A 21,183-nucleotide genomic window follows, 5' to 3' on the forward strand; every position below is an offset into this window, starting at 1 on the left:
AGATAGATAGATAGATAGATAGATAGATAGATAGATAGATAGATAGATAGATAGATAGATAGATAGATAGATAGATAGATAGATAGATAGATAGATAGATAGATAGATAGATAGCTACTTTATTAATCCCAAGGGGAAATTCACATAATCCAGCAGTAGTATACTGATACAAAGAAACAATATCAAATTAAATAGTAATAAAAATGAAAAGAATTAAAATAAAATTAATGTTCGCATTTACTCCCCCGGGTGGAATTGAAGAGTCGCATAGTGTGGGGGAGGAACGATCTCTTAAATCTGTCAGTGGAACAGGACAGTGACAGAAGCTACTCCTCTGCCTGGAGATGATCCAGTTAAGTGGATGCAGTGGATTCTTCATGATTGACAGGAGTTTGCTTAATGCCCGTCGCTCTGCCACAGATGTTAAACTGTCCAACTTTAATCCTACAATAGAGTCTGCCTTCTTAACAAGTTTGTCCAGGCGTGAGGCGTCTTTCATCTTTATGCTGCCACCCCAGCACACCACTGCGTAGAAGAGGGCACTCGCCACAACCATCTGGTAGAACATCTGCAGCATCTTACTGCAGATGTTGAAGGATGCCAACCTTCTCAGAAAGTATATTCTGCTCTGAGCTTTCTTACATAGAGCATCAGTATTGGCAGTCCAGTCCAATTTGTCATCCAGCTGCACTCCCAGGTATTTATAGGTCTGCACCCTCTGCACACAGTCACCTCTGATGATCACAGGGTCCATGAGGGGCCTGGGCCTCCTAAAATCCACCACCAGCTAATAGGATTTTATTGGGTATAGTTATAGGAAGGAATTTAAACAATGGATTTTGATACATGATTTGATTTTGGTAACCTAATCTAGTTGATTTTGGCTACTCTTTTGAATCACTCCTTACCTGAAGACATTTCTGCATCACCATTATAAAATGTCTTACCATGAAGACTGATAGAATACTTGAACGCCATTTTCAAAATTAAATGAAGACAGAAGCAAGATGAAATGAGTCAAGGGTTTTCTTATTAAGTGCACATACTTGCCTACACAAATATGGTTTTAACTTCAGGCAATTAAAAAAAAAAAAACAGTAAACTACAATATATTGCAGAATTGTATGATAATTCTGCAACATCCTAGGGGGGACCAACAAATAAAGATAATTTTTTTCTAGAGGCTGGAGGGGATGTTAGTTCCAACATTTGCCACAATGTAGGTGTACTAGACTGCTCCCTGCATCATTTGGCCAAGTGGTGTCCTTGAAGTGCTCAAGCGATTGCATGATGCAGTGTGGAGAAAATGACCCAAATTGTCGTGATCAGGCGAGTGGCATCCGCGTCATGACAACACTCCCACCCACACAGCATTGAGTGTGCGGCAGTTTCTCATGAAAAACGAGATGACAACAGCCCCCCACCACTCGCCGAACATTGCACCCTGCGATTTTTTCTTATTTCCATGAATGAAGAGAGACCTTAAAGGAAAGCGTTTTCAGGATGTAGAGAAGGTTTCAGCACAGTTTTGTACAATGGAAAAAGTTAGAGAGTATTTTGAGGGTGATTACATTTTGGAAATGTTCTGAGAAATATAAGATTTTAAAAATCCATTATTATTTTTGAGTCTCCCTTTGTATAATGAAACAAATACTTAATATTTTAAAACACAGATATATCTCAGTATTATTGTATTGTAACTCAAGCATCAGGATAATATCATTATGTGGGATCCCCGGCTATTTCCACTAAAACTAAATACTGTACTTGTAAAGATCAACAACAGCTCATAGGCCAAATGACTACACTAGAAAACCAGGAGATGGATTAATAAAATGTTCAAGGTAAAATTTGTCACAAAGGTTTAGGAAGGAAACACAAACCAAGCTAAAGGAGAAATCCAGAATCTAATGCCAGGAGAGAAAACAAAAATACCTGGCCAAAAGTCCTTATACTAACTTAGATTTGTTGCCCATAACTATTCTACAAACTCCAATTTGCATTTATTAGGAGCTTTTGGAGATTTAGGACGTTATGAGCTGGGTGCTGGAATCTTATATAGAAAAAAGAAAATGACATCACAGTGTTTCATCCTTATATCTCACGACCAGTAGCAATAAGCAACATGGCTGCGACCATAACAAGGCCATACCAGATTAATTGTGCCTCCTACCTACATCCATTTTTATAACTTTAAGACATTACCTTTCCTCTCTTTTACTTGAAGACCTTTGTTGTCATACGATTAGTTAATTGCGTCAGTGTGTTAAAGGAGTTGATGTATGAAAACTATTTGTCTCCAGAAATGTTAGTTATTGGAAGCAATGATGCTCTCAACAATAACATTCTGCCATTCATTAACTGGTTTGGAATCACCATTAATTTTACTGAATAAGTACGTAATTTAATTGTTATTTTTGACATTAGCATGTCATTTAAAACACAGATTACAAAACTTTTTATTTCTATTGTAAAAATGTTGATTAAGACGTTTTCTAAATATGCAAGATACTGAGAAATCAATTTGTTCATTTTTTGCTAGTAGGGCTGACTACTGCAATGCGTTCACTGGCTGTTCTAATTGTTCTTTAAGCAGCTTTCAGTTAATTCAAAATGCTGCTGCAACAATTATTACAAGAAGAAGAAAATACAACACATAACTCCAGTTCTTAAGTCCTTACATTGGATCCCAGTTAAGCTTAGGGCTGATTTCAGAATCCTCCTTTTACCATATAAAGACTTAACTGGCCAATTCCCTCCTTACTTATCTGAGCTTATCATTACTTACAACCCTTAGCGGACAACTAAGATCTCAAGAAGCCTACTTAAGATTGCAAGTATTAACAAAATACCAGTGGGAGGGTGCGCTCCAAGTTAAAGGGCCACAAAACTGTGGAATGATCTGTCAACTAATATAAGAGATGCACTTCTTATCCACAGCTTTTAAATCCAAGCTGAAGACTCGCTATTTTAGTCTAGCATACCCTGACTAGAGCTGCTGATAATCTGTGCATACTGCATTTCTGTTTGCTAGTCATTTGTACGGAAATATAAGTAATGCACTATTTATAAACCGTTACTAACCCTCTTGTCTTTTTCTCTTCTTGATATCTTGATGTTGCATTTGGAGCCACTGATCTGTTGCCAGGCTGCTCTACAGTTGTTAGAAAAGTCTTCCCAGATAAAAGAGGATTGGAATCATCGGATGGAAAGATTGTCCCGGACGCCCAACACAGACTCCACTATTGAAAACCCAGGAGCGGGTAGGCAAAGATCTCCAGGACTCTGATTTTGTCTTTGGCTTTCTCTTGTATGTTTTCAATCTCCATCGTTGTCAACAGTTTCTTAATTAATTAATAGTAATAGTTTTTCTTTCCATTTATGTTTAATCGGTTTCTGTCTTGTTCTCTGTGTTTTTTTAAGAAATCTATATTTTTGTGTATACTAGTTCTGTACTCAGAAATTAGTATAATCTATACTTGTATGCTGACTGAGAATTGTTCACAGTGCTCTAAGCTTGCACTCTCTCTCTCCTCAGGTGTAGTCCCCTTGTGCCTGAAATCCGTAACCATTGTACCCGTTCCCAAAAAACCGAGGATAACCTGTCTTAATGACTATCGACCAGTTGCTCTCACCCCTGTCATTGCAAAGTGCTTTGAACGACTGGTAATCACCAAGCCTTCATCCCAGCTGATCTAGACCAACACCAGTTTGCCTATCGAGCGGTCAAAAAGATCAACTGAGGATGCCATCTGTGTGGCTCTACATCCTGCTCTATCGCACCTGGAAAAGCCCAACACCTATGTTAGGATGCTCTTCATTGACTACAGCTCTGCATTTAATACCATCATACCTAACCAGCTGATCCAAAAACTCTATGCACTAGGACTTGCTCCGTCCATATGCAACTGGATTTTCTCACCAACCACCCCCAGTGTGTCAGGACGGGCAAACACACATCCTCCACCCTTACCCTGAGCACTGGTGTGCTGCAAGGATGTTTACTAAGTCCCCTTCTCTATGCGGGTTCACAGCGCACGACAAAAGGGCCACTTTTAAATAAATAATCACAGTGCTCGCGGCTTAGTGAGGGGGCATGGTAGTGTGGCTGAAGCGGTTCTCGGGGCGATTCGTGGTGTGGGCGTTTCTCACCTAAGTGCACAGTTGAGAAACTGTCCACATCCGTGATTGTTCCTGGGCCGCTGATTTGCCACAGCTGCCATGTCCTCTTGATAAATAGAAGAGCAATTCGGATAGAGAGAGAGAAAAAAGAAAGAACAGGGGAGAGAAAGAAGAAAAGGAAAGAAAGAACGAAGGTTGCAGGAGAAAGGAGAAAGCAGGAAGCAGTGGATAGAGAGAGAGAGAGAGAGAACCAGTGCAGGCTCGTGAGCGAGTACAGGTTCGCGTTGCAGCTGGACAGTGAGCCTGAGTGTTGGGCCGACACCCGGGGAACAGTAGTAATGGTCACTCCTGCTGAGTGATCATGGAGCGGGATTGACTGGAAGGTGGATGACTCTTTGCGTAAGCCGCGGAAGGCAGCGGGAGTCGGGACTTGGGGAGTGTATTCCCCAGCGTGGGTGCCCTGGTCGCTGTGGATCCCAAGTCGCTGTCAGGAGGAGCCTACCGGAGCCAGGGATCGGAGAGGCGAACTAAACAGCTGAAGTAGGCAGAGTGAAGGTCAGCTGCAAGTAGGGCAACTCCCCTGTTGAGAAGCCCACACGGCAGAAGCAGAGGAGCCGCAAGTAAAAGAAGACACTGGGCTTTGTATTGTGTTTTGTTTTTTAAAGGAGACTGTTTTCCTGCATTATTTTAACCTCGTTGTTATTAAGACTTTTTCTATTTATTGGTTTTAACCTCCACTTCACGTCTGTTTTAATGGATTATTTATTTAATGACTTTAGAAGCACTGCACTTTAATTGGACACTTTGGCTTTGTTTTGATTACTGTTTTAATAACAGCACTTGACACTTTTTCACCATCCCCTTGCTTTGTTGTTGCCTCACTGCTAAGCTCATCAGTGACATTACTGATGGTGATGGGTTCAAGGGCTCCCGGACAGCAGATGGGAGCATGTAGCAAACCTGCATCGTCACACCCATGACTTCACCCATGACTGTCAACCCATCCACCAATCAAACATTATTGTTAAATTTGCGGATGATACGACTGTCATTGGGCTTGTAATAGAGAACAATGAAGCTGCATATAGGGAAGAGGTTCAGAATCTGACAGCATGGTGCAACACCAACAATCTGGTCTTAAATACCAAAAAGACCAAAGAAGTTGTTCTGGATTTTAGGACCACTAAAAAGACCAATCACAGTCTCATAATAATCAATGCAGCTGCTGTTGAGAGAGTTTCCAGCTTTAAGTTTCTAGGAGTCACCATCTCAGAGGACCTGTCCTGGGCTGACAACAACTTGGTTATAATAGGCAAAGCACAACGACACCTCGATTTTCTCAGGAAGCTAAAGAGAGCTGACCCCCTCAGAAGCTGCTGGTTAATTTCTATAGATGCACTATAGAGAACATCTTAACTAACTGCATGATGGCCTGGTACAACAGCTGCACCAAGGCTGCTAAAGAAGCCCTGCAGCGGGTTGTAAAAACAGCAGAGGCCATTACTGGGACTGAACTGCCATCACTTGAGCTCTTGTATAAGACTCGCTGTGTGAGAAGGGCCAAAAACATTCTCAAGGACAAAACTCATCCTGGAAATTCATTGTTTGAGCTCCTCCCATCAGGAAGATGCTTTAGGTCAATCCGTGTACGCACAAACAGACTAAAAAATAGCTCTTTCCCATCTACCATAAACTTTCTGAACTCTGAACCTCCTCAGTCTGAGATCATTTCTAAAAATTGAACATGTGCAATAAGCTATATTGGTAATGTGCAATATACTAAAGTATTACAATATAGAATATGTAATGTATATTCATTAACAGGTGCAATAACAATTTATGCTGCTGTACTTTGAGCAATAATAATTAATCACTTAACACTGTATACAACATATTTGGAATTATTTGACTTTTTGTGAAATGCACCTTGGGGCGGTCACAAAAAGTAATTTCGTTGTGTTACACAATGACAATAAAGTGCTTGAACTTGACCTTGAAGAATGCTATACAAGATACAAGTTACAATATGGGATCATCAGTGAACAAAAAGGAAAACCAAAATGACGATACAGTGACATCAGCAACAAATACATTAATAAATAATATCAGGAAAAACAAAGCCACACGTCTAGTTGGTGTGAAAGCTTTTCTATAAACTTTCAAAACAAATCAACTACTACTGAGTCTGCTGCTTTTAGTTTGTGATCCTTAGCTAACATTTTTTTGGCTCTGACTTTTGGTAATTGTGTTTAGCTTTGCTGCACAATGTTTTTGATCCTGTTAACAACTTTTAGTACTTTATTTTTTGACTACTCCTTTGCTCATTTGTCTTCTGGTCCAATCTAAAACATTATTTAAAGGCTAAACTCTTTATTTCCATCTCAGGCGCAATAAAAACAAGTCTACAATTCTACTGTAGTTTCCTGACATGGACCGAGCATAACTAATAGAGGACGACTCTGTGCAATTTTCTCGATTTCCACTGGCAGCTCTGCTGCAGACCTTCCAAAGCGTATAACTGCAACACCCAAGATCACCTGGGCTCATTGTGTGCCTCCTGTCAACTACTAGACATCCAAGGCCTACTAACACTGGCGTTTTTTTGTTTTTTTTTACGATTCCACAGTCTCATCAAATGCTCATGTAGCTGTGTTGCTCATAATGCATTGTCATCCTGTCATTTGACTCCCACGTTCCATCTGTTCATTATAATTTGCATATGGCTCTTCAAAGTATGTTTCATAGTAAGCTATCTTGTTTTCAGAAATTTCATATTTTATTTTTTTGCACTTTGAACAGTAGTCTTGTTTGGAGGACTGTGATATAAAGTGTGCTTTATAAAAACAAAGACTAATTAAATATAACATAAGCCTGCATGAGACAGTCACCATGTTAAAGCTTAACAGTGAGAAGATAGGGCACATTGGAGAAAGCCACAGATATCTATAAATGTAAAGGATATTTGTAATGACCAGCCACAGCCATCTGCATATATTGTAGGCAGTAATGGATTACTGACGACAGCTTAAAAACCCTTAATATTCATCATAAAGGCTGTGTACATACATACAAAGGCAGTAGCATACATCTTTATAAAACCGGCATGGTAGAGTCATCCACAGATTTCTATCGTTTATCACTTGTCCGAATCAAGTACTGGTGGTACCAGGAAACACACTAAAAGATTCAGTACAAATCTGACTCAGTACAGAGAAAGCTTCAGGAAGTCTATGATTAATGGATCGTCACTATGCTGAAATGACATTAGCCACAAGCTACACTTCATAGGCCTCTGTAAGATGAAGTTCTACCGAATTTCGCACTCGTCTGGCATTGGAATATAAGGAAGCTTGAGCACCAAGGTAAAGGTGAGTAGTGGACAGGAGCGCAGACAGACATAGACGTTTATGTTACAAAGTTCTGATCAGTGCTGTCTTCTTTTTTCGGTAACACTGTGGCTGTGTTATGCTTGGGTGGAATGTAATGATCAATACAGCTACAAAACTGCTTACAAGCAGGAATCTACATAAGAAACAGCATCTATCAACAAACCCTGGAAATGCTGATTCATTTACTGGCCATCAGAGTCTAATTGAAAGCACTGGCGTCTGCAAAGTCTCCTCCCCAGAGAGCAAGTGAGAGGGAGAGACCATAACAGACTGGAAATTCAACTACTTTCTGAGATAGCTGCTTGAAGAGTGATTTTATCATTTTAAATTTTCCCCATCTACTTTTCTATCACTGGACGAAAATAAAAACTAACAAACAATAACGGGGACACGTCAGGCGTACAGACTGGTGAAGTGTCTAAAATCAGACCCCACTCATGTCTGTGTTGCAAAATTGTCCAAAAATGATGTGCTTTCTAACTTTCTTCTCTTCAGTTCACTAACTAACTGCTACCACCACCACAAAGTCCATGCTATACAGTATCTCCTTATGTTGTATATGCTATACATCTTCCAGGACTTCTTTTTCAGGTTTCTCCTTCCACTGTCCGACTCCCATGCCCCTGAACAGCCCCATTCACTTGCCTCTTGTCTGGAACTCCTTTTTACCACTCACCCTTCTCCATCTACCTAATAATTCCATCCAAAGAACCTCTGGTCTCATCCACAATTGATTTTTACCAGACTGACACCCTGCTGCTTGTCCTTGACCAGAATTGTCTTTTGCTCTCTCCCTGGTAAAACTGTGGCTCCATTTCCTTGATGTCAACTCCATCCACCAGCTAATGCCTGACCTGAGCTACTTTGAAGCTCCATCTCCTGGCTGATTGACTCCCAAAAACTGGCACAGTATAAAACTTTCAGCTAAGCACTTCAGTCCTTTTTCATAATTCTTAGCATTGATTTTGTTTTTATCCCACAGTAAATAATGATTTTGTATGGTGTTTTTATTTCCCTGATCAGCCCGATTTTTTTTTTTAGTTTAGTCTTTTTATTTCTTCACTCTGACGGCAAACCAGTGAGTAATGGATGCTGATCTGTTAAAGAAATCCTTAAGAATCTACACCTGCTCATAAGTAGCTGAATGTGTGTCACTCAAATATAAAACTCAAACAATAAAGATGTAATGAACGTAAATTAAGTTATTAAGACAATGTAAAATCAATAATCCATTAGCCTGTCAGTTATTAACCCATTAGGGGAAGCTGCTATGCATTATTAAATAATGAACCGGTCAATCCTTCCTGCTATGAAGCAGACTAGAAGGCATCTTTACAGCATTCATTTGTTTTCTTAATTTATTTCTGTTTTACTGGAGTCATGGAGGCCACTGTTCATCATGGTAATATGACGTGCAGGATGAAGCTGCATTTTCAATAGGATACCATTATCCTAAGACAACCAACAATGCAGAAATGGCTGTCCTGAAGTTCTGGGATCCTTGAATATATTGTGTGTCATTGGGTTTAACAAGGCAATGAAATCATTTGAGGTTCCTCTTCACTGTTTGAAGAAAGTTTTCCAGGCAATCAAAACTTTGGTTTTCAGTTTTATCAGAAGGAAGAAGAGAACAACACAGAATCTACTACAAAAGATGGAACCTCTTTCCTTCAACTTGCTAACAATATGAAATTGTTAATGTGTTTTTATTTTTTAAGATTGTATTTATAAAAGAGAAATCCACAAAGCACATAAAATCGAAACTCTAAATTTAAACTTAAATACACATTATACTGAATTTGCATTTCCACAGCCAGACAGCAGCTTTCAAAAGTATTCATGGTTGAGCAGCATGGTGGCAGAGTGGTTACTACTGCTGATTCATTGTACATCTGTATATGGAGTTTAAATGTTTGTGTGGGGTCTTCTCCAGATAATCTACATCCCATAGACATGCATTTTACATTAGCTGGAAATTTGACACTAGTTTGGTAATAGTAAGAGTGTGTTACAACAGAATGAACTTTCAAATGTTGGCTCTTACTTTCTTCATGAAGCTATCACGATAAGCTGTGGTCCTCCATAACCTTGTATTTTACTAGGCAGATTGAGAAAATGACTGTATGGCAGAGAATCTATGAATGCTAGTCTCAGAGCAGAGTTCTGAGCTATAAACAAATGTTATTTAAATGAACTTCTACAATTCAAAGGCTGATTTGAATAGAAAATGAAGGAACTGAAGGGTCTCAGTTCTCTTCAGGCATATAATTGATATCCAGTCCAGCAATACAAGTACAGTATACTGAAATTCAATTTGGTATTTACAAGAACCTTTTTTTTTATTTTCATTTGAAAGCAGCAAACTTCAAGAGGATATGATGGAGGTTCTCACACTGCTAAGGTTTTGCTTATTGTTAAGTTCCACTCACTTTACTGTCGTGCAAAATACGTTTCCTCAGATTAAAGGTCTTAGTTTAGAAAATTCTGACTCTCGATAACTCCATGTATTTGTTGATATTAAAGAATTTCAAGTGTGTGTTTTTATTTTTAAACAACAATTACCAAATTAAATTATTTTCTCCCCATTCTATTGAAAAATTGCACTATGTGCATGTCAGTAACACAGAAAGCACAAGGACTTTGTTTGCCTATCTAATCAGGGAGACACCATTAGAGCATTAGAACAATCTACAGTAAATGAGAACAGGCCATTCAGTCCAATGAAGCTCACCAGTATCCGTAGCCCTGGAATCGGCCTAGTCGCTTTTCTCTGGACTTTTTCCAGTGCTGCTATGTCCTTTTTGTAGTGTGCAGATGAAAACTGTACACAATACTCCAAATGGGCCCTCACCAGTGCGTTATAAATGTAACTTAGCATAATTATTTGGACCATATTGAAAAATAATTGTTTTGGTTCTGGTAGGAGAGAATTTTTAAATGATAAGAAGAGAGGATATAAATTTCAGTGGTGGAATTAGGTACAAGAACTCAAATATACATTTTGTTGTCTACATGAAATTAGATGTTGTAATCCTGACAATAACATTCAAACTTCAAAATTAAAATGTATTTACTGAGTAAAGAGGTAAAACCAACTTGAACACATCTGAATAACAATATAAGAACAGTAAGATAATAGGCAAAGCTACATAATTTCTGAATCTGAATAGTTTAAACACCTGGCAATTTTTATTACAATAAAACATCCATCCATCCATTATCTAACCTGCTATAGCCTAACTACAGGGTCACCGGGGTCTGCTGGAGCCAATCCCAGCCAACACAGGGCGCAATGCAGGAAACAAACCACGGACAGGGTGCCAGCCCACTGCAGGACACGCATACACACATATACACACACACCAAGCACACACTAGGGACAATTTAGAATTGCCAGTCCACCTAACCTGCATGTCTTTGGACTGTGGGAGAACATGCACACTCCACGCAGGCAGGACCCAGGAAGCGAACCCGGGTCTCCTAACTGCAAGGCAGCAGCGCTACCCACTGCGTCACCGTGCTGCCCTACAATAAAACAGAAATGTCTAAATGAACATAATTTTAGTAGCATAATGAAAATATTACATTTTGGCGTAGTCAGCAGGATCTGCAATGTGAAGGGGGGAGAGAGAGAGAGCTGAGCTGACATCACCAGGAAGTGTTCCACTTGCAGTGCTTAGATGCAGTAGTTGCCCATTTGGACACGGAACTTCTCCTATTAGCTCACAGTAACCAGGTTTCCATCCAAGGAGTTTTTGCGAAAAAATATTTAGCGCTTCAGATTTTAGCTGATGGAAATGCTAATTATTGATAAAATGCTGTACATGTCGACATAATATTTTTCCGTTTAACTTTAGCGCATAAATTCCATATCGATACTTCAGATGTCGCAAAAACTACATTGGAAACACTTTTTGTCAGAAAAAAAGGTTTTTAACGCAAATAAATGTGTCACATGATACATTTTCATCACGTGCAATCAAAACGAGAATAGTGGAGCAGTTCGCATGGTCTGATGAAGAGACTCGTTATTTCTCGTGATGAGCCAATGCAGTAGCGCATAGGCTGGGTCTCCTGCTACTAAAAGGGGTACCTGAACTCTCTCCACATCAACTGTAGCCTGGGGGTGTCTCTCAGGATGTCTAAATAATACAAAAACCGCAAAGGTAATTTACTGTGCCAGTCAAAATATTTAATAAACCGTGTGTTTCATTATCTAAACATTTTTTTCTTATTATTAAATGGCAGATGTTTTAGCATATATGAGAAATTCTCTCATTAATATTAACTTTAGTTTTTTTTGATTAAACGTCGTTATTTTGTATTAATTCAAATTTCAGTTTTAATTAAAAACCTTAAGGGACGCAGGTTACAGTACTAATTCAGTTGTTATCGCACAGAGAAGGGGTGTTGAAAGGTAGGCTCACCTGTACAGATCCGATGCTGCAAACACAGCTGCATCATGGGCACTTCCAGGAGTGCCAACGTAAATGTCTCGATTCATGCACCTGTCATCAACAAGGGCCTGGAGAACAATAGATGGCCACCCTTTGCAATTAATGTAATCGCGGTAGCCTTCCGTCGGGGGAAGAATAGGCACATGCGTGCCATCCAGCCCACGTAAATCTGTGGCACAAGATGCACCAAGGAATTGCGGTATGCAATTTCATTGGCCTCCGCTACAGTCGGAAGTCTGATATAACGCGCATTAATTTTTCTTTAATAGCGGTGCACACAGCATATACACATCGATGGACGGTAGTTTTACTAACCCCGAAAGTTTCTCCAACTACTCTATACTCGGCGCAGGTTGCCAGCTTGTAAAGGGCGATGGCAATCCGCTTTTGGGTTGGAACCGGTGGTCGGTGGCAACCTGTGATGGGCGCAACATCAGGACTGATGAATCCACACAACATCTCAAATGTCGGCCGTGTCATTCTAAAATGTTGCAGCCAGAGATTTTCAGTGAAGCGTCTCCCCACCACCTCCTCCCAGAAGGTCTTATTCCGTCGTCTCTTCCATACCCGTGGGTTTCGTCGCACTGGGGTACTTTCTTCGAGCTCTAGGGCTATCAGACAAGCAACTGCTTCATTCTGCTGTCGTCTTCGGATATTATGTACAATTCCAATTATTTGTGAAACTGAAATAACAGTAAGCTGGCAAATTTCAAAAAACTGTCTGAATAATCTCTCCAATTCTTTGTTTAGTGGAGGGGTGTAACGTGGAAAAAAAAGGTAGATAATTTGTGACATACACAAAATTATGTATGGAAACGGCTCACGGGCAGATTTTTTTTCGTGATACAACAAAACTTATATGACAGTTCGTTTTGGAGGGGAAGACGTCATCACGCACACCATTTTATCGATAAAAAGCCATTTGGATGGAAACAGGCTGAAGACAGCAAATTTCGCACATTTTTTTTATGTATATTCTGTTTGTTGATAACAAAACGTCACAAAAAACTGGATGGAAACTTGGCTAATGTAAGGAGCAGCTTCTGAGCCAGATGTTGTAGGTTTGCAGCTGATCAAATGCAGTTACCACAATACAAAATGTGTGAAATGGGATGGTTTATGGGATTATTCCATGGCAAAACAAAGGTCTTAACAGGTGGTCCTTTCTCTCTTACTTCCTAAAGCTCCTGAATCTTTTTTTAGAGCACCCCTAAATATATTAATAAATTCTTCTATAAGACTTTATACTCAACAATAAACTATTTTATCTGGAACTCAAAAGAGCCACACAATCTTCTTTTTCTTTCAGCTGCTCCCGTTAGGGGTTGCCACAGTGGATCATCTATGTTGTCCGCATATTGACTTGGCAAAATTTTACACTGGATGCCCTTCCTAATGTAACCCTCCTAAAAAGGTAAATTTACAGAGTCTAAAGCTTTCATTTCTGTTACTAAGTTGAACATATTTCTACTGTACAATAAAACACTGAAAATTGCAAAAGTGCATGAATCTACTTGATTAGCCATGTAAAGGAAAGTTTTCTTAAAATCTTATCTGCAAGCTTTTTTTTTTCTGTACTCCACTCAGCACAATGATTCCCATTGTTTTTTCATCCATTTTTTGCCATCAGAAGTCTTTCCTAGATCCTCAGAGCCGGTTGCCACTTTCGCGTTTGCCATTTTACTAATATTACCTCAGTGCTCATATCTCTGGGTCAAGCTAGTGTTCTGAGATACAGGGATAGATCAAGAAAGTAAAGCAAATATATGACAGAGAATGTTAGAATTTAGCTGGTGCCTGTATCATTATACAGTATTAGAAAGTGTACTGTAGGAATATGCAGAATTAGGCACTAATGAGTCACAATCTTGCTCAAAGACATCACATGAGAAAGTACCATTTACAGAGCATTCACAGATGAAGACACAGAAAGCTGAATTAAGACAGAATTTCAGTTGGGAGGAATGATTTTTCTCCAACTAAAGGCACAGTTATGATGAAAACACAGTATCCACTCCGACCTCGCTGGCACATACAGACAATCTTGGCTATTAGCACTAATGAGCTTCTCCTCAGCATGGGTGCCAGTTTTCATGTGTATGGCTGAAATTTGGGCATAATATCGCAACTGGCAAGAATTACCAAGTGAGTTCTGATTTCAAGCAGCCATCTTTTCTACTTCATTTGGGTGTGCAGTTTTATTTTAAGGTGAGCAAGCAGAAGTCTAATTACCTGTTAGCTGTTTAAATTAACTATAAAAAATTGAACATCAGTGCATTTTATTTGTACAGCCACCTCCCATGATGCTTTTAGATTTTTTTTTTCCCCCATTCGTAATCTTTCAGTAGCCATTTCACATAAAAAAAGCAAAATTTTTGAAATCTATGTCACTCTTTGCATTTATTCATCACTTACGGGGAATGGCTCCTGCCAGCTTGCTCCTACTATTGATGGCCTGATGATGGCAATGTTCAGTTTTCCATTTTCCTGTTGCACCACATATTCTGCCAGGGCTTTGGTGTAAGTATATGTGTTAGGCCGGTCTCCGATCAGACGAGGGGTGATATCCCGGATGATGCCTTCATCCATCCACCTGAAAACAATGAAATAAATATTTCATTTAGTGTTAAGAGGATTCTATCACTTGTCTTTAGATATGTAGCACTAGCATCTGTCACAGTGGGTCCTAGGAAAGATACTAAATAACATTTATTTTAGTGAACTGGTGTGCAACATCAAACTTCAGCCTATTAATAAGATTGCTTTTGGTTTTTTTTTCTGCAGCATTAAACCAGCTGTGGTGCTGCAGCCTCTTAGCCTTAGATTTCAAACCACGTTTTTTAAAGTTTTTAAAGACATGCAGGTTAGGATGACTGGAAACAGTAGAGGTGAGTTTGTGCTTGTCTAGAATCTGATGCTGCCAACGATGGCCATGTAGCGGAATAAACTGGTGCAGAAAATTAATGAAGGAATGAACAAACTTATCAGGACTGTGCAAACTATGTTCAGTTTTTGTTTGATTATTTATTTTCTACTTTTACTCATACAAGTATTTCAGGAATGTCATGTTTTTAATGGATGCTGCCATTTATGAATACTTTAATAGGCACTAACATTTTAAAGTGTGGATTGCAATGATGTTGCAGCATTTGCTAGACACAAGAGACAACTTCTGAAATATGGAGAAAAACTTAAGCACTCCTCTTAGTTATGACTTGGCTTGTTCGGAAACCACGAGATTAACTCCAGTTATGTTTTTAACTTCAAATTTTGTATAAGACCCTTAACTTCACAATCTAGCACTTGTTTTATGGTGGTTTAGCCTTGGCTACATTTGACTTCCCTTTGTTAAATTCTCTAAAGTATCTGTCAGTTTAATTAATGTGTCCCTCAGGACTTGTATGAAGAAATCCCAATGGTCAGCACACAACCGCCTTGAACTAATTTATTCTGCTTAGTCCTCGATGCTGTTATTAGCGGCAGCCAAATTGGCTTAATTATGTTTTAATCCACTGAGCTATCGTGTGCTACTCTGCAATCAGTTGTTGTGTGCATTATGAAGCACCTTGTGATAGTGTCCATAGTGAAGGGTGCCGCCTAAAATAGTTTCACTGATTGACACTCTTCCTGATTATGGCTTCTCCCTCCGTTTTAACTCTCCACAACACTCGACTTTCTCATTGAGCTAGTCAATCATGCCTGTCTGTTCTGTTTTATGCTTAGCATGTTTATTTGCTCATGAAAACACTATAAATTAGAATAAACACAAATAAACATCATATCACTTGTGTTTACTGAAAAGTCATAAAAAAATAAAAAAACAACGCAGATTTGGTTTCCAAACCTCACCTTGAGGCACCCCAGCCATTCCATGTGTTTATTGAATTCAACCTTCAGCACACCCGATTCAAGAAGGTTGTGATTAGCTGAAATTAACTGCTGTGTGCTATTGGTGTCTTTTAATAAATCAGTCTGATTATTGGATGGTAACCAGGAATGCTGGAGTGCCTCAAGGAGAAACCAGGAAATAAGTTAAAAACACTTTGAAAAGAATAAAATCATAGGTTGTGTGCCAACAAGGCTATAGGCAGACAAGCACTAGCACAACAAACTGGACTTTTAAAGACATGGTGTCCAAGCTGTAATAAAATACATTTAAGGAACTAAGAAATGTGAACACACAGCAAATGCTGTCTGCGTCTGAGGGTCACTTTAAGAAGGAAATCCAGTGAAGTGCCTGCTTAGTTTCTGACACCAAAATACACACTTCAGCTATGCAGAGAAATCTTAAAAGAAATGGTCTTATAGGACAGGCTGCAGCTAAAAACATGGAGTGACAACAAGCGGCAGAAGATCTTACAGAGTGATCAGTCCTAATTTGCGCTTTTTGACTCACAAAGACAGCAGAATGTCACAAGAATGGTAAGAGAGAAGAACATTGATGCTTGTAGTACAGTAGCAGCTCTGAAGTGCAGTGTGCATTTCAGCAAAAGGTGATAGGATCTTCTCAAAAATAATGGAATGATGACTGCTGCGAAATATGAATGGATGTTGATTTATCATGGTGTGCCTTCAAGAAAATGTCTACTGGTACAAACCTCATCTTTCCGCATAATAACAGCCTCAAAAAAACGCTGCAAACACAATTAAGAACTACATGAAGCAGAACTCTGAAGATGGAACATTACCAGTTGATTGGTCACCTCAGAGTCCTTACCTCAGCATAACTGAAACTATGCAGAATCACTTAGATAGTGAAAAGAACAAAAGAAATGTAGCCAAAGTCAAAAGAAGAACTTTCAAAAATCCTGCAAGGAACTTGAAAGAATGTGTTTATATCATCAACACATCTCTTTATACTGGCTTGGTCCTTTCCACCCTAAAGACGGCTGTTGATGCACCTGTCCTCGAAAAACCCGGACTTGACCCGGAGGATTTAAAAAACTTTAGACCTATTTCAAACCTTCCTTTACTTAGTAAAATCCTAGAACGTGCTGTTGTGGGCCATTTATAAGACCATCTTGCCTCTAATGACCTGTTTGAGGGATTTCAGTCTGGTTTTAGGACCAGTCAAGGTACAGAGGCAGCTCTTGTCAGGGTAACTAATGATCTCCTAATTGCAGCACACAATCATGGCCTTTTAACACTAATGACCTTTTTAGACCTCACTGCTGCTTTTGATATGGTCCATCATGACATTCTTTTGTGTAGACTTGAAAATGAGTTAAATATTCCTGGGAAAGCTCTTGAATGGCTTAAATCGTATCTTAAGGAATCTCAGCAATTTGTTGCTGTCGTTAGGTTTAGGTCTGATCCATCTTACTTGTTCCAGGGTGTCCCTCAGGGATCAGTTCTTGGCCCTCTGCTTTTTATCATTTATATGCTTCCTCTCAGTGCCATTATTAGATGGTATGCTGTACAGTTTCATTCTTATGCTGATGATGCACAGTTACACACTGGGCTTACGCAAACATTACCATATCTTGCATTGATTGCCTGTTTGGGTGACATCAAACACTAGTTATCTGAAACCTTTCTAGCCCCACCTTACTTATCTTCTTTAATTTGTCCCTGTTCCCCATCACGTACACTTCACTCTTCTGACTCTTTGCTATTAACAATTCCATTATGCAGACTTATGGGCGACAGGGCTTTTAGAGTATCAGGGCCACAGCCATGGAAGGCCCTGCTTTGGAGCTCCCTACATGTACTTCATTTTCTGTTTTTAAATCTAGACTTAAATGTTTTAATATTGACTTTTGTTATTCTCATTAATTTGGTCTGTATACTGGATTGTTTGATGTTATATGTATTGTTGTACATTGGCCTTGGGTACCTTGAAAAATGTATTATTATTAAGAATATCATTTGTACAAAATCTGCCCTTAATAAGTTTCTAACCATGTCCCTGTATTTTTGCTGAAAAGTTTATTTTAAAGTAACAACTGGGAGCCACTGTATTAATTATCTTTAGAATTTCAAACTGGTCAATCATGTCACCTCTTAATCTCCGTTTGTTTAAACTGAAAAGGTTCAACTCCTTCAATCTCTCCTCATAGCTCATACCGCTCAGTCTCCTCTGGACAAAGACATGTATATTAATTTAATGGGCAAAAAACAAAACAAAAGATAAAAACTTTATTTTTATTGGGAACACTAACACAAGGTATTTTACAAGTACAAACTGAACAACAGTTTCTATCTTTTAGGTAGGTTAAGATGGTCACACAATTGATCAGAGAAGGCAACTGAAGCAGCACAAACTTTGACAGCATGACCACATGCATAAATGTGTAAGACTGGCACCCAATCCAGTGCTGGATCTTCATGCTTCCAGTATAGACTCCCATCTTTCTGACTTCTGAGTGTTTTATGGATGCTCCGTGTTCACTCTGTTTTTCTTTTTGTTTTTGAACTTATTTTACTAATTACTAGTTTTGATTATAATTAGGTTTATCTGGCTTCTAGCTCATCACTGATAGTAGCCACTAGAAAATCAGACAAATGGATTTTAAATTTGCCAATCACCTGCACTAAACACAAACCCAAGTGCCAGCTTGTCTTGACTGCCTTTCAAATGGGACTTTGAGAAGGATTGCGAAGAGGAAGGCTACCTTATGTCTGCATCACCTGGAAATGTACGAGTAAATGCAGGGTGTTTGAAATACTCCTATAATTAGCTACTTGCTCTGTGATTGTGAGCGCCTAAGCAGCTCAGTTTCACTGTAACTCAAGAGCTGTTTGTGTGAAGATGAAATGGGTGACATACTGGGGCAAGAATAAAAACAAGCTAAAGATGATTCAGAACTAGTCTGCCACCCATTGTAAGGGGCAATTTTAGATTGCTGTAAAAAGCCAAGTGGGGATAGATAGATAGATAGATAGATAGATAGATAGACAGATAGACAGATAGACAGATAGATAGATAGATAGATAGATAGATAGATACATACATTAGATAGATAGATAGATAGATAACATCTATCTATCTCTAAAATGGATTAAGAGAATATAGTCAATGGATAGATATATAAAAGCTGTAACAGTTCAGCTCATTCTTGCCTATTCTTTTGGCAACTTGCTTCTTACATGGTACAAAAATGTGTTTTTTGGTTATGCTAAAATTTATAACTTTGCTCCTTAAGTCTACTTACTACGGGGTCAGCAGTACTGTATATTATGTTGTAGTTGCATTTAGTAGTCACTAGGTGGCAGCATGACATGTGTCAAGCTGCAGAATACAGTCTGCAAATAACAAATGCAACACACAGGACCTTACTGTACTGTATACTAGGCATCAGCTGAAAGTTACAAAAAAAAAAAATAAATTCTGTACACAAAATCATAAAATTATTTCTCCAGTTTCAATGCAACACCTGACTAGAAGTTTGGGGCATTATATGGAACACTTCTCAAATAAGATAAAGACCAATTGACTGCATTGTGTGAAGTTTAGTGTTGTCTATGCACAAGGCTCTGTTTAGAAAGTGTAATGTGTCACTGCAAATAAAAAATGCAGCTATACCACCTTTTTTTTGAACTTCTAAGGTGAATAGATCTATTTAAATATCAGTGCATTTAAAAGGTTTGTTGCTTTTCATTCAGCCTTTATACCATCCCTGCTAACTGCTCATGTTTCATGTGTCATCTTTTTTCCCATTGTTTTGTACTTCTAATAGTCATCTTCTGATGATACAGATAACTGGCACATTTTTTTCTGGGGTTGTGAAGGCATTTAAGGTAAGAAAGACAGAATTTTTGAGTCAAGGTCCTTATACTCGCTAATCATGGCATCTGAGAGTGACGCCATGTTGCATGTTGATTAGCACATAGCAAGATAGAATCCAGCCTGCTCTCTACATGTGACAACATGGACTCTAGAAACCTATAAATATGTACCTTCTAAAAAAGAGAGTAAATGAAAAAAAAGTTTGAGAACGATTGCTTATACAAAAGTGTGGTCATTAAGGTTGATACTTGAGATCACGTATTAAAATCCTGGGCATAGCCAGCTGCTCATTATGTTTTGTCTGGCTGTACATGAGGCCCCTGATTTAAAGAGATTGGGGTACAAACTGTGCCTAATGATAGTTAAAACAATGACTGGACTGGTTTACTGAACGCAGTGCATGTTTCATGTATACAGAAGCCTTGTCGGCCCTAATCCTATCTAGTGCTAATCTGTGTCCCTTTCTAATCTCTGTTATTAACATTAATTTAGCCGTTATCTGATTGATCATAATGTTATTAACTTTTTATAATTGCAAATAAAATAAGAATAGTTGAGTGGGAACCTTAAATAATTTATTTATCAACAGAAATTCTTAAATTTGGAGTTTTTTTTATTATGTGGATGATAATGCTGTGAAAAGTAATTCAGTTCTAAATAGTCTTCATTCAAAAGGCTTGAATTTTAATTTAGCTGAATCCATCCAAAATATAGATGTTATCTTTGATATGGATTTAACGTTCAGTTGACCTATTTCTAAGCTTTCTAAAACCTGATTTCCCTAGCTTAGAAATATTGCAAAAAATGAAGGCAGTTTCTTAAGCTGCAGGATTTTGAAAAGCCAGTTCATTTAGTTGACTTTAGCAGGCTCAACTATTGTAATACATTATAGTCAGGCTATCAAATCATTCACTTACTGCTCTACACTTACAGCTCCAGTTCTTAAATTTGTTCTTTATCAGAACACATTTTAAAACCTTCTTTACCGCCCATTAATGGTTTAGCCCCCACACCTTACAGAATTTATTAGTGCCTATACTTCAGAGTGGGCATTGTGATCTCAAAATGCAATTCTACTTCAGATCTTATGGTTAAATACAAGTGTAGGAGGCAGAACATTTTGCTACAGGGTATAAGATCTTCTTACCAAAATTAGAGAAGCCCCTTTGAGCCTTGCTAATAGTGCATGGCTAATAGCAAGCTGTTGATGGCTGGCTGTCCGGTCCATTCTACTTTCTAAGGTTTGCTCCCTGGACAATAAACTGGATTACTTTGGCAGAGTAGCCAGATTGAGTTTAGAGACTGTTGTGTCTTTGTTTTTACAGAGATGTGGCTTTGCAGTAGGGCTCCGGATGCCACTGTTCAGCTGGACGGACGAGCTGTTTTCCATGCCAACAGAAATGCTTTTCATTGTGGAAAGGCTTACAGTGGTGGCATGTGTGTTTACATCAACACGGAATGATGTACTTTTTATACTTCACGCTCA

General features: G+C 38.8%; 1 protein-coding gene across 1 annotated transcript in view; it reads right to left on the bottom strand.

Moving 5' to 3' along the window:
- The window catches only part of si:dkey-97m3.1 (fatty acyl-CoA reductase 1), a 295,625-nt gene that overhangs the window by 69,478 nt on the left and 204,964 nt on the right, over positions 1-21,183 (bottom strand). The window contains exon 5 of the mRNA XM_039761871.1: positions 14,384-14,561. Coding sequence (XP_039617805.1) covers positions 14,384-14,561 — 178 coding nt within the window. The remainder of the gene's footprint in view (positions 1-14,383; positions 14,562-21,183) is intronic.

Source organism: Polypterus senegalus, chromosome 8 (assembly GCF_016835505.1).
Source record: "Polypterus senegalus isolate Bchr_013 chromosome 8, ASM1683550v1, whole genome shotgun sequence".
Lineage (NCBI taxonomy): Eukaryota > Metazoa > Chordata > Cladistia > Polypteriformes > Polypteridae > Polypterus > Polypterus senegalus.